Source organism: Micrasema longulum, unplaced genomic scaffold (genome assembly GCF_059751315.1).
Source record: "Micrasema longulum isolate JH-2025_06_02 unplaced genomic scaffold, ASM5975131v1 h1tg001747l, whole genome shotgun sequence".
NCBI lineage: Eukaryota > Metazoa > Arthropoda > Insecta > Trichoptera > Brachycentridae > Micrasema > Micrasema longulum.
Window position 1 is genome coordinate 1 of NW_028278924.1, and position 13,655 is coordinate 13,655.

At 38.2% G+C, this 13,655-nt stretch overlaps 1 protein-coding gene across 1 annotated transcript in view; it reads right to left on the bottom strand.

Moving 5' to 3' along the window:
* Window positions 1–16: 16 nt before the first annotated feature.
* The window catches only part of LOC148274128 (uncharacterized), a 91,791-nt gene continuing 78,152 nt past the window's right edge, over window positions 17–13,655 (bottom strand). The window contains exons 51-58 of the mRNA XM_088237586.1: window positions 7,864–8,092; window positions 6,514–6,628; window positions 6,169–6,335; window positions 4,375–4,602; window positions 3,075–3,255; window positions 2,874–2,986; window positions 1,946–2,093; window positions 17–388 (exon numbers count right to left, since the gene is read on the bottom strand). Of these exons, the coding sequence (XP_088093712.1) occupies window positions 125–388; window positions 1,946–2,093; window positions 2,874–2,986; window positions 3,075–3,255; window positions 4,375–4,602; window positions 6,169–6,335; window positions 6,514–6,628; window positions 7,864–8,092 (1,445 nt within the window). The 3' untranslated portion in view covers window positions 17–124. The remainder of the gene's footprint in view (window positions 389–1,945; window positions 2,094–2,873; window positions 2,987–3,074; window positions 3,256–4,374; window positions 4,603–6,168; window positions 6,336–6,513; window positions 6,629–7,863; window positions 8,093–13,655) is intronic.

The window sequence follows — 13,655 nt, forward strand, 5'->3', positions numbered from 1 at the left end:
AGGCTCCATTTCAGTAAATAAAGGGATAGAGAATTTCGCAGGAATGAAAGAAAACTGTTGGAGAAACAAAAGGACACTCAGCGATTTTTCTCTCCTAGATTGTTGTATGATTTTCCTTCGTAACTTACTTCTCGAGCAGCCAGTGGAACACCTTCATCTCGATGAGGATGTTCAGCGCGATGAAGAACTTGGCGGTGGAGGCGAGGGCGAGGACGTGCGGGCCCAGCAGGTCCCAGTGCAGCGGCGGCACGTACGAGTCTATCCCGAACCGGGCCAACACGTCAGCCTGGATGCTGTTTCGGGATACCTGGACGAGTCCGTCTCCCAGGGCGAAGCCTGGCCACAGGAGAAATATCTTGTGCAGCACCCAGCGGACGTCTTGCATTGTCTGGCAGATACAAATTACTATCTATACACGGCATCTCCAATTTTAGGTCATTTTTATTACATTTAACCTCATGTTGGACGCTGTAATGCAACCCGAAACGTCGGAAAAGAGTACGAACGACACATGGCATAATAACGGAAAATGGGTTACCTTTATTATTTAAGTACAATATCTAGCTCCAAACATATATTAATAAAGTGGCATGTCGTTGTGAATCCCAACTCGAAACAGGGCTCTTGGCCTCATAGAGTTAGGGATACGTTATTATTTTTTTGGGTTATGTATTTGTATGAATAAAAAAAATAAATTATGATTTTTATAATGTTTCATTTTCATCGTATCATCATCATTTCCTTTCCGCACCTAATGGTGCATAGGGCACTGCATTGGTACACCAATTGCAGCGTATCTTGATCATTTTCAACATATTACAACAGAGATGAAGAACATTTAAGAGACGGTAATATAGAAGTCTAGGCATCTACAGGGCTTATGACCTGTCAATGGCTGGTTTAAGTGGCCACTTTACAAACTGCGTAACATTCACCATTCTGCACATATTTGAATATCTATATTCCTTCAATTCTTTCATCTGTTGATGTTTGTGAAGTTAAAGAGCTGAAACCTGTATTTATGCGGGTGAGATTCATCTAATTGAATTATTTCACCTACATACTAGGCAACGCCTGAAAATGTTATTTTTTCAATTTCTATACTTCTTCATGGACCAGGTGTCAATATAAATATGTTAATATAAACAGCTCCCCGGGGAGTTGAATCCAGTCCTTGTCTACAAAAATTTGGACAAACCCAAAATATTGTTGATCATTTTTATTACATGAAGGTACGATGATCAGTCTTACGCTTCAGGCACCAGTCCAGGGACTATGAAATATTCTAGTGTAAAAACACCCTTTTAAATAAATATTTCATATCGACCATGTCGGGAATCGAACCCGAGACCTCTTGCATGGTAGGCAAACACGCAGACCATTACACCACGAGGCCGATTTTCATAATATATTATTCTTCTATTATATTTTTGTATGCATATTTTATTCTTACCAGATTTTAGTGAGGTTATTCCCTTCCGTAAAGCAGTCATGTAACAGGTATAAAACATTACTTAAGGTGTGCTTATACCAATAGATCTATGTATGTAATTATATCTAATTATATCTAATTATATCTTATATCTAAGCCTTCATTATTAAGAATTAAATTTTAATAGAAGTTGATGAGTTAAATAGTTTATTTTTTTGCCAATCACTATTTGGTAATTACATTATTTACAGTAAAACTTCGTTTTTACGCTGAAATGTTTAGGTCCCATTTTTTCCCCCAATTAAAGTTTTTTGCGTTTTTCATAACCCCAGTTTTACGTTGTAATGTAAAAAACGAATGTCTCGAACAAGTAGAAGAATTTGTATATCTGGGAAGCATGTTTTTAAGAGATGGAAGAGTAGAAAAAGATGTTGAAAGGAGAGTGAATGCGGGCAACAAAATAAACGGAGCACTAAGCACAGAATGAAATAAAGAATACATTTTATAACTTACAGCGGAGGTGGTAACAACATCGATGATAAGTAAAATAGTGAGGCCAATGACAGCCACAAACACATTGGTACAGAATATGACCATATTGGCCAGGCTCGGCTCCACAAACAGCTTCTCCAAGAGGTGCACCAGAGCAGAACTCGAAACCCTGGAAACATTTCAAAATAGAGATGAATTTACTTTCAAATTAGGTGTGAACATTTTGATTGTTATATTTCATATAATTTTTCAGTTGTTGTTTATCAAAAATAATAAAAAATAGTTAAAATCGGAATTTAAACTATTTTTTATGCTGGCACCACCAAGTTAGAAATGGCTTGTTTTGTATTTGGTTGCAATAAAGTTTAATAAAGATACAGGAGTTAAAATCTTTCATAAAAATAATAAAGGATTAAAAGTAAATATAATGGAAATATTTCACATTAGAAAGGCTTTAAAAAAGAATGTTCCTCTAATCAATAATCAAACAACCTTTCAATATAGCCCGTTCGTTATGCGATGTTCCATTGTAATGTCACCCTATTAAACTCATGCCCCTCCCTCTTTTTTTAAACTATTTCTCACACAATATAAAACCTTTTTTTTATAACCTAATCAGTGCATGGAGGGGTTGTCAATAAAAGCATGTCATGTTGGTTTTATATTTTTGTGCAACAACTATGGTGAAGGTGGGTTCTGCATGTTAGTTTAATTGGTGTCCTGACGAAAAGACGGGTACGTCTCGAAACCAGTAAACATGGGAAAGTCAGTAAGTGGTTATATACAAACATTTAATAAAATGTTTGACCACAAAGTTAATGCTTTAAATATTGATAATATTATTTATAATTTATACCTTTTTACATGTTATAGTAAAAATATACTTACTAAAATATTAGAAAATAAGATCTAATCAAAATACATGAACTATGGTAGACTCATAACTTACCCATAAAACAAGAGTAGGAAGCAAATAGCTGACAAGTTGTCTCTGGATACATACACAGGAAGGCCAAATATTTGGAAAACTATGACCGACAGGATGATGGCCACTATTATAATCTAAAAAGAAAAGTTCTAGTTGAAAAAGGATAATGGAAATATATTGTTAACATAAAAATTCCATAAGATTTGTATTGTATAGTGTTACCAGAACATCCCACAGCAGAGAAGCGGCCCAGTAGGTATGCGGGTGCACAGCACTGAGCAGCTGGAGCCTCTTCTGCTGGGAGGTCCTCTCTCCGACCAGGAACACGGCACTCACGGCGGGCACCAGACTGAAGCCAATCAGCAGCACCACGGAGATACCTACGTCCGCTACGTGCTGTAACCTGAGGAACACGTAATGGAGAATGTTTTAATTGGTGTAAGGCAGGCAAGAATCATAAGGAATAAGGTATCCCAATTGATTGACAACTTTTGAACTTTCGATTTTTATATTACTATCCTCTGTCATATTAGAGTCAAATCTCGGAACAGTAAGAGGGCCACAGTATAAAGAAACGAAACCAAATATAGGATGCAATCATGCGAAAAAAAAGTGGATCTTTGAATGTACAATGGGGCCTCTGATGAATACGATAATTACAATACAAGTATTACAAGTATTTGTTATAATTGTAAATATATTAGTTAATATACAATGTAATATTAACTAACTTAAGTAAATAAATAAAATAAAAAAATATATATAGATTGAAAAAATGAAGCAAACATTAAATTATGTACTAAGAAAAAAAAACATTAAAATATGAATATAAGCTAAAGAAAACATTATCTAGGAAAAAAATCATTGCAAAAAGCTTAACTCAATGCTTAACTTTCAGTTCAATAGTTAAGAAATCGCCTGCGCTCAGAACCGATAACAGGTTCCTATAAATCGTACAATGTAAATAATGATGAAATATATGTCAGTTACTCAATTGGGCAGCTAAGCTGTTCATTAAATGCTGGCATTAAGATAGCTCAACGCATTGGCTGGTTGAAAGCTAGCCCTTTGGAAACAACCAAACAAAAATCCGGATATACAGATCGAATGAGTTTCGAAAAATTTTCAACGTAAAACCGGGGTTATGAAAAATGTAAAAAGCGTTAATTGGGGGGTATTTGAATGAAAATGTACGGAAAAAATGGGACCTAAACATTTCGGCGTAAAAAGCGGGAAAATGTAAAATTGAGGAACGCAAAAATGAGGTTTTACTGTACATGTAATAAAAAATGTATTTGTAGTAAATGGGGCGAGATCAAGATGGAGATGCATGTATAGGTTATCCGTATGGATGGAAGAAATAGTTAAAAAATAAACATATTTAATCAAGCTGCATATTGCAGTGTTAATTTTAGCGCTGACAATGTGGTATGTATTTATTTACTCTCTTAACCTTGATATTCTTTTGTATTTGTTATTAGACAATCTGTTAAGAAAATATTTCTCTTCAAAAAAGTCTTACAGTGTGGATTTGCTAAGCTGTTCCGCGGATAGTTTGAGTGGATGGCTATGTGTGATGATGGTGGCGTTCCTTCCCAGTTTCCTCGACAGCAGGGCCGAGTTGAGGGTGTTGAGATAGGCGGGGAGAGAGTGCTGGCCCTTGTTGTTGTACCACACGACAAACTTACTCTGCTTCCCGTCAGATGTGTCATTTATAGTCTGCGGGCGGGCCAGACTCCAACCTCCGTACCTAAAATTATTTTAAAATTAAAAACTCAAGAATTATTCAAATTTTGATTCTGATCTTATTTTATTACTAAGGTGATTTTATTTCACAAAAATACAGCTTGCCTACCACATTCCGCACACCATATCTGAGGACTTAAGACTCTTTTGCGGTGCCAAGGAAAAAATTACTCATTGCTGTATGATAAAATCTGGCTGAAGGAGCTCTCCGTAATCAATTGCTCAATCACGATGGCCGCACTTATCGGTAATGACCGACAGGATAAAAGTTTATGGCTTTAGCGATTCCAATTGGGGATTACTATTTATTTATTAATTCATTTAAAATTACACTTGTTCAAATATTAATGAACTTATTAAGGCTTTTTAGGCTGTGCCTAACAATAAAAAATACATGGTAAAATTAATTAGATTAAATTATAATGACATGAGTAACAATCCAGAAAAACAAGGTATAAGTAATAAATAATCAAATTCCAAAGAATGCAATGTAAAAAAGATAATTAGATATAAATATTAAAATATAAATTACACAAATTTAGATTCATAGATAATCAAATATACAAAATAATAGTATTGTTGAAATCAATAGAAAAAGAATATATATATATATATATAAAAACATTATTGAAATGATAATTATTGAGATATGGTTTCTAGAAACTCACTCATTACTATAGTAAGAAATAGGAGTAATAAATAATATGCCAAATGAAATAATACAAAAATACGCAATGAAAAAACTATATTTTTTTAATATCACCACACTTCAACCAGATGCGTGGTAACACCTAATATTAAATGTCATCATTCAAAGTATTTACGTTTTGCATATTTGAAAAGTATTTGGCATTTGAATTATTTTATTAATCAAAGAAAAGTAAAGAAGAAAAAAAATGTTTTAAAAAGTTGTAATTGTTTGTGCACAATTTATCACATTACATATTTTTCTTAACTCAATTTGAGAAAGCAATAAAACGTTTTGATTTTGACCACAGATTTGGCGTTTGGCTACAGAATATAATATCGTTTGACCACGTGACCGCGATAAATTAATCTTGTTCCACTGTGATTGGTCAAGTTGCTTAAGGACTTTTAAACGAAGTCGATAAACATCTGTGATTGAGTAACTGGAAACCTTAGTGTCTTTGTGTAGACAAAAGGTAATCCAGAAGAATAGATTGTGAACTTCTTTGGATTGAGGAAAAGAGGGAAGCGAATTATTCACCGACTGTGATTGGACAGCAACTCACTGAAACGATTACAAAGCCTTGAGATATTTTTTGCCGCCAGATCCTGAATGCATTCATGTGCATGCATGCTCGGCTACCCTGAAAAATCGGCTTTGGCTGAATACCACATAGCAATGGAGCAAAAGTTTTTCTTCTAACCGGTAATCTTAGGGAGGCTGAAGAGTCGCTAAATTCGATTTGTAAAAGAAGCAAACGGGGATCTAAAAAAATTGTGTGAGTTTCGAAATATTCTTTTTAAAATTTACAGCATTGCACGCCGACCGATGACATACAATATAAATATTTAAAAAAATAAAAACATTGCTTTAAAAAAATACCTTTTTTCTATGTATTTATCATGCGAGTTGACGATCCAGTGGACAATGTGCTTCATGGACGGTAGCACAATGATTTGTTTGTCCGGAGAAGTGACGTTAACCGACACTGTCCCATTTATATCCATACAGCTCTGCCATCCTTCAATGCACTCGCAGTGACTCTCATTCTAAAAATAATATAAATAAATGTTTTGATAATTATTTGCTAAAGCTCTCTGTGTCCAGATGGAGGAAGTCTACAGTTCTGTGTATGAAATAAAACCAGAACCCCAGAGAAGTGCTTTTGACTCCATGGCTGCCGTGCATTATTAACAGCCTTTTTACAGTCTATATGCAATTTTATACCTCAACCCAAAATTGAAGAGTTCTGTTATCTGCGTCTCTGGACATTTGTATTAGCTGCCATATGACTTCGTCTCCGGGTTCCAACAGATGGTGGTCCTTCACTTCCTCTGGAAAACTGAAAAAATAAAGAAATGTGATTGGTTTTATGGACAAATAAATATAAAATTGACGTTTTGTAGTCACTATATCCCCAAGTAGAACTGACAAGCAAGCATTAGGAAAATCGCACTGAAGTAAATTTTACTAGACACATAAAATTTACATTTGAAGAACTTTGTGGTTGTTGCTATAGTTAAAATGAAAATAAAAACAACTTATTTTTAACCATTTATTATTTAATTAATATACTAAATCTGGCATATACCAATTAAATTGTAATGATTCCGATTCAATGAAAAACTAAAAGAAACTTTGATATTAGAGTAAAAGAACACTTAAGGTGCCTAAATGTGTAATGATAGTTTCTCCATATTCGCAAACCATCTTATTGAAAATTATCATAATTTCAATGAAGACTCAAAATTGGAATTGCAGGAATTAAAAAGTGATAAATAATAAGAAAAAAATAATTTAAAAAAGATATATTTTTCTTATAGTACACTCCTGTCTACTTTGCTGAGAATGAGAGTGATTTAATTTCTTTGTGACAATGGAGATTTTCTTTAAAGATAAATCTAATTATGTATACAGTAAATCCCCTAAATTACGTTTTTTAAGGGGAAAATAATGGAGGATACTGAAAAATAATAATTCAGTAAAAAAATTACGGAGCAATGTTGAACCATTTTTTATAATATTTATAACTATTTAAATATCATATTCATAAATAATAAATGTCTGTAAAACACAATGAGAATCTTTAAAATTCCAACTGAAATACGAAAATGTCGGTGATAAATGTTCATACGACAGATGCTTGTAAAATTAAAACCAAAGAACACAAAATTGGCAGGAGTAAATATCTGTTAAGCAGAAACACACAAATTGTCTTTAAATTACAACAAAAAAAACACGAAAATGGCGGCAATAATTTCATTTATTGATTTAACTTACTAACAAGTTGGTATACTGATAGAGCTAACTTTAGACTCTTGAGCTGTCAGTTTTCAGTGGGGATTGCAAGTTTTCCGACCAACAAGTTAATGTTATGACTAGAGACCAACTTCAGATTTATGGGCTGTCAAAAATACAAAAATGGCGGCAATAAATGTCCGCAAAACACAATAAACAGACTTGTCTCAGACTTGTTTTGATAAAATGCCTCAATAAAGGAAGGAAAAAAAAGCTTGCAATAAATTACAGGCGCAAAAATTAGTCTCTTTATCATTGCCAAACTTCCTAGTTACTTGCCTGGCAAATTCCGCAGAGTGGTCTCCATAGAGTTGGCTGTGCAGGCGCAGCGCTCGGTAGCTGTCTGGCGGGGGCCTGATGAGGCTGAACCCCATGGCTATGGCCACGAACAGGGTGGGCAAAAGGAGGGCCGCCACTAGAAGGCGCGGAGTGCGAGTGTAGTGCACACAGCGCTTCAGGTACAAGGCACTCAGCTGTTTCAATTGAAGAATAATGTAGGCCAAAATACCTGCAACAAATAAACCAAAAACATATTAATAGATATTTTTCGTTCGAGGCACTGTACGGCGAACCCAAAATCGTACAATTCATAAAACTGAGGTGATTACAATGGTTGGGTCATGTCCGCAGAATGAATGATGATTGTACCCCTCTTAATACCACTCAAGGAAGGCAGACACTATAGTGTACATATACTTCCAGAAAAGTTGTAAAAACGGTCATAATTGGGGATTGTTAATATTTTTTAAAATTATTTTCAATGATTTGACTATAAATATTTTTATATTATGTGTTCTGAATTGATTTCTGGAGTCCATATTATGAGAGAAGCGTTCATTTTCTTTCCCGTTGTCTGTGGTTTCGTATCGTCTATTCCTGGGTCAACGTCTTAATCTATGGTCGCTCTGTCCGTTTCCGCCAATTTGGTATCCCGGTCATCCATGGATTTTGTTTTTTCATAAAGCGTCATTTTCCCAACGTGTTAAGACGTTCGTTGATTTTGTCCGATCATTTCGAAAAAATCTCATATATTCCTGGGAAAAACAGCGTTACCATCGATAAAAACTTTTAAGGACGGTTATATTATACAATTTAAATTACGAAAGTTCCGCATTCTCACGTATAACGATCAGTAATCATCGTGTTTTGGGGTTTGTTTACAAAACACCATTTTGATAAGCACGGCTATCGTTTAAAAAACATTGTGAGAGTTTAATATTGTTAAGTGTTGACGCTTGAAGTTGTTCCTGTCTTACTATAAAAACTATAAAATACGTGAACAAACGATCTTCATCTACCCGGCATTGTCGCTTATTTACCTAAAAAATATTATTTTTCACCGTCGTAAACAAACGACGCCATCTTGAAAATCACCTGTTGTGTGTTTACAAACATCGCGCGAGTGAATATTTTAAGTGTGACGGATAATTGATCTATTTATGTGACGGATATCTCATTTACTAAGAATTTGGTGCTTCGAGTCAAATTTTAAAATATGTATTTCGTGTAAATTTCAATTTCGTCCTAATTGTCGGTAAACATCGGTCGTCATTTTGAATACTCCGACCTCTTTAGTCTTCAGTACTAAGTTTACTCGATTTTTTAAATAAATCTGCAGACTTTTTGAGATAACAATGAGTGATGCAGAAAATGTTCAACCTCACTCATTATCGCCGGTGGCTGGGCCCTCTCGATGCAGCGAATCGCAAAAAAGATCTCACAAATCGCCCGGTCCTTCATCGTCAGACACAGAGTCTCCCGAGCCGCGACAGCAAAAGCGGCTAAAAGTGTTGATGGACCCGAGAATAGACTATCTAGTCCAACAGATCGGAATTCTGACTGACGCGGTATTCCAAAGTCGAACCGACACCAATGTCGAGCGCCAGGTAATACTTCTCCCGTAGAGTCGGAACTGCAAGAGGACGAAGATTTTCTCCAACAACCTCCCGGACTAGAGGAACACGTGGATGCTCAAGAAGAGCTGCAGCTGGATTTCCAGGAACCCAGCACGACAGTCAAGGAACCGGTCCATCCAAAAGCTAATCCAAACAGGATTCGAGCATTGGAAAAGCTCCAACACTTCGACAGTGATAACTGGGCCGGCGTGCGATACGCGGAGGTCCAGAAGAAATTTCTGGCAGAACCGTCGTTTGTTGAACTCAAAGTCAACGACGAGCTCAGACGCTGTGATGTCAGCTCTTCTACTCAAGCTTCACTTGAAAAGTCTTTTGCTGCTCTATCGCACGCCCTCCTCATACAGAAAGAGGAGTTTCAGTCAGGGCTCCAAGCATTGGTGAATTGGGCCGCCGGCGAGAGCACGGCTCTTAACAAAAAGACCTTATTTGATAAGGTCAAATTTTTGTTTGCTCCCGACTCCGCATACCAAAGGGTTTCTGAGGACATTCTTCAGATGGTATGTGGCAGGCGAACGGAGGCGGTGCAATTTCGCAGGAAAGCCATCCTCGGAGAAGTTAAAGATGAGCACGTCAGAGAGGGACTTAGCAGAATTCCTCCTAGCTCGGAACACCTGTTTAGCAAGGGAAATCTGACGTCTTTCCTATCTAGGGTAGGTACTTCCGACAGGTTGACGGTAAAACCGGTGATACCTCAACCTTCATTGAGACCTCAGGTACCTATCAGGAAAAAGCCAGACAACCAGTTTTTTCGTGAGCAGCGAAGGCCTCTCACTAGCAAAAATCATGGTTTTCCCAAAGGAGGAGCTGGTCCCAGCAAGTTTTCTACAAAGAAAAAAGGGGGAGGCAAGCCCACCTCTGCTGGTTCAAAAGAGAACAAGCCTAGAGGAAGGCACACCCGTAATTGACGCCAGAAGGAATCCATTTCGTGGGGGGTGTTTAAAGTTATTCCAGTTAGCTTGGTCGACACTGGGAGCACCAACATTTATGCTGGAAATGATCAGGGGGACACGGATACCCTTCGTGTCAAAACCTCCTTTGATAATGCCACACAAAAATACTTTAAACCAATTTTGCACACCGCCCTCTGCCGAGATGGACTTCCAAATAAAGGAACTTACCGAGACCGGTGTTCTGGAAGCTGCGGACTTATCTCCCAGCTTCCTATCAAAAATGTTCCTAACACCAAAATCGGACGGCTCCCTACGTGTAATCTTCAACTTGAAGTCTCTGAATCTGTTTTTAGACCCTGCTCCCTTCAAACTAATAAGCCACTACAAAGTTCCGGAATTTTTGCAACCAAAAGATTGGTTGACAAAAATAGACCTCTCACAAGCCTATTATCATCTCCCGATCGCACCAAGGCATCGGAGATTCTTGCGCTTGGTCTACCGAGGAAATTTACTTCAGATGACAAGTCTGCCCTTTGGCCTTTCATCTGCTCCCAGAATGTTCGCGACCCTTACAAATTGGGTAGCCGAGTTACTGCGTCGGAAGGGTATACGGACAATCGTGTATCTCGACGACTTCCTCCTTGCGAGCCAATCCAAGGAGGATCTAGGCCAACAGACACGGCTAGCAGTAGATACTCTACAATTTCTGGGGTGGAATGTAAATTTCCAAAAGTCAGTGCTCTCCCCAACACAAAACACAGAATACCTGGGGATCGTATGGGACATGCGCAACAATCGCAAGTCCCTGTCAGAACGGAAGTGTACGGCATTCCACCAATCACTTCGAGCGATACTGTCTTGCCGGCAATGGTCTCTAAAGCAAGCGGAAAGTCTCCTGGGAAGGTTAAACTTTGCCAACTTCGTGGTAAAAAGAGGACGAATGCACTGCCGACAGTTGCAGATAGCGAGCAAATCGCTAAAGCACCTTCCACCAAGAAGGTTAGTCCCGATGACCGAGGAGTGCTTGCAGGAGGTAGAATGGTGGACAGAAAACTTGCACTCGTCAAACACCATTCACAAGGAAATGTTCAGCCATTTCCTGACAACAGACGCCTCAGACCTGGCTTGGGGAGCAACATTGGACGATTTAACTTTATCAGGTCAGTGGACCGACCTACAGAAAAAGTGGCATTCAAACCGGAAAGAGTTGTTCGCAGTGCTTGCAACCCTTCAACACTCAGCACACAATCTCTCCGGTTCAGAAGTCTTAGTGCAATCGGACAACAAATCAGTAGTCGCATATATCTCCAAGGAAGGAGGCACCAAATCCTTAACACTCTTAAATCTGACCCAAGACCTCCTGACCCTTGCAGACGAGTGGGATATCTCGCTGACAGCGCAGTTTCTTCCCGGAAAATACAACGGCTACGCAGATCACCTGTCTCGGGGAAAAACATCTCCGGAATGGCACCTTTTACCAGCAGCAACCGAACTAATTTTCAATCACTTTGGACAACCCGATATAGACCTGTTTGCTTCCAAAACGGCACACGTGACTTCAACATATGTTTCAAGAGATTGCACAGACTCGTGCGCAATCTTTCAGAACGCTTTCAGTCAATGTTGGGATTACAATCTTGCCTGGATTTTTCCCCCGCCAAACTTAATACCACGAATTCTAGCACACCTGAACAAGGCAACCGGAACCTTTCTCCTTGCAGTCCCGAGGTGGCCGAGGGCGTTCTGGCGACCAGACGTAATACGCCGATCATTAGCACCGCCATTGAAAATAGCCAACTTGGAATCTGTACTAATCGACACATCAACCAGCAAACCTCCACCCAAAATCCAAGAACTGGAAATAGAAGTATGGAAAATTGGGGGTGGGACAGCGTTTTGAACAGATGGAATCCAGAAGAGAAGAATTTACTTCTATCAGGATGGCGAACTTCGACACTAAATACTTATAAGCCAGCTTGGGACAGATGGTGCCGCTGGGCATCAAAGAACAATTTCCATCCTAACAAACCTACTGCAAACCAGGTGGCCAGGTACTTGGCACAGTTGTTTATTGAGGAGAAATTGTCATATAACACTATACTAGTGCATAAGTCAGCAATAGCAACGTTCTGTAACCCAACGGCTGAAGAAAGTCTTAGTTCAAATTTTTTAGTAAAACATACCCTGAAAGCGATAGCCATGGCAAAATCTACTCTTCCAAAATCTCCAATCTGGAATCCACAGATTGTAAAAGACTGGCTATGTAAAAATAGTCCTAAATTAAACTCCCTATACGAGATCTCCTGTAGAGTGGCAACACTATTACTGCTCTCATCGGGACGGAGAGTACACAACCTGATGTTGCTAAATATCTCGGAAGGGAACCTGCAGGACGAAGGTACTTCCATTATCCTACATCCGTCTTTCGGATCAAAGACAGACACCCGGTCACACCAGCAATCCAGCTGGAAACTTTTAGAATCACCGGAACCCAACATAAACCCGGTCTTTTGGATAAGAAAACTAGTAGAATTGTCAAAGGATCGGAGATCGGAAGTAGATAACCTCAAAAGCCTGTTTATAAGCACTAGGGGCCCCGTAAAAGCTGCTACAAGAACCATTATAGGAGGATGGATAAAGACCACACTGAAAATGGCTGGAGTGGAAGCTACTCCCGGCAGTACACGTTCAGCGGTCGCATCCCTCAATTGGTTAGAAAACTACCCAATTGATAATATATTAGAGAGAGGAAACTGGAAAACTGAAAATACCTTCAGAAAATATTACCAAAGAGAGTTGCTAAATCATACAGTCTCAAAAGGTTCCTCTCTAGCAAGCCTGTTTCAACCGGTTAATATCAAATAAAGGCGTCACCCGGTCACCAGGAGATAACAGACAGATCTCTCATAATATGGACTCCAGAAATCAATTCAGAACACATAATATTGGAGTTTTACCTACCATTAAAACTCTTATTATGTTTCTATTGATTTCTGGAGTCCAGGTAACACCTACCTGGTGCATTATGAGCTTTATGAAAAAACAAAATCCATGGATGACCGGGATACCAAATTGGCGGAAACGGACAGAGCGACCATAGATTAAGACGTTGACCCAGGAATAGACGATACGAAACCACAGACAACGGGAAAGAAAATGAACGCTTCTCTCATAATATGGACTCCAGAAATCAATAGAAACATAATAAGAGTTTTAATGGTAGGTAAAACTCCAATATTTTGTATTTTTTCGAACAATATTATGT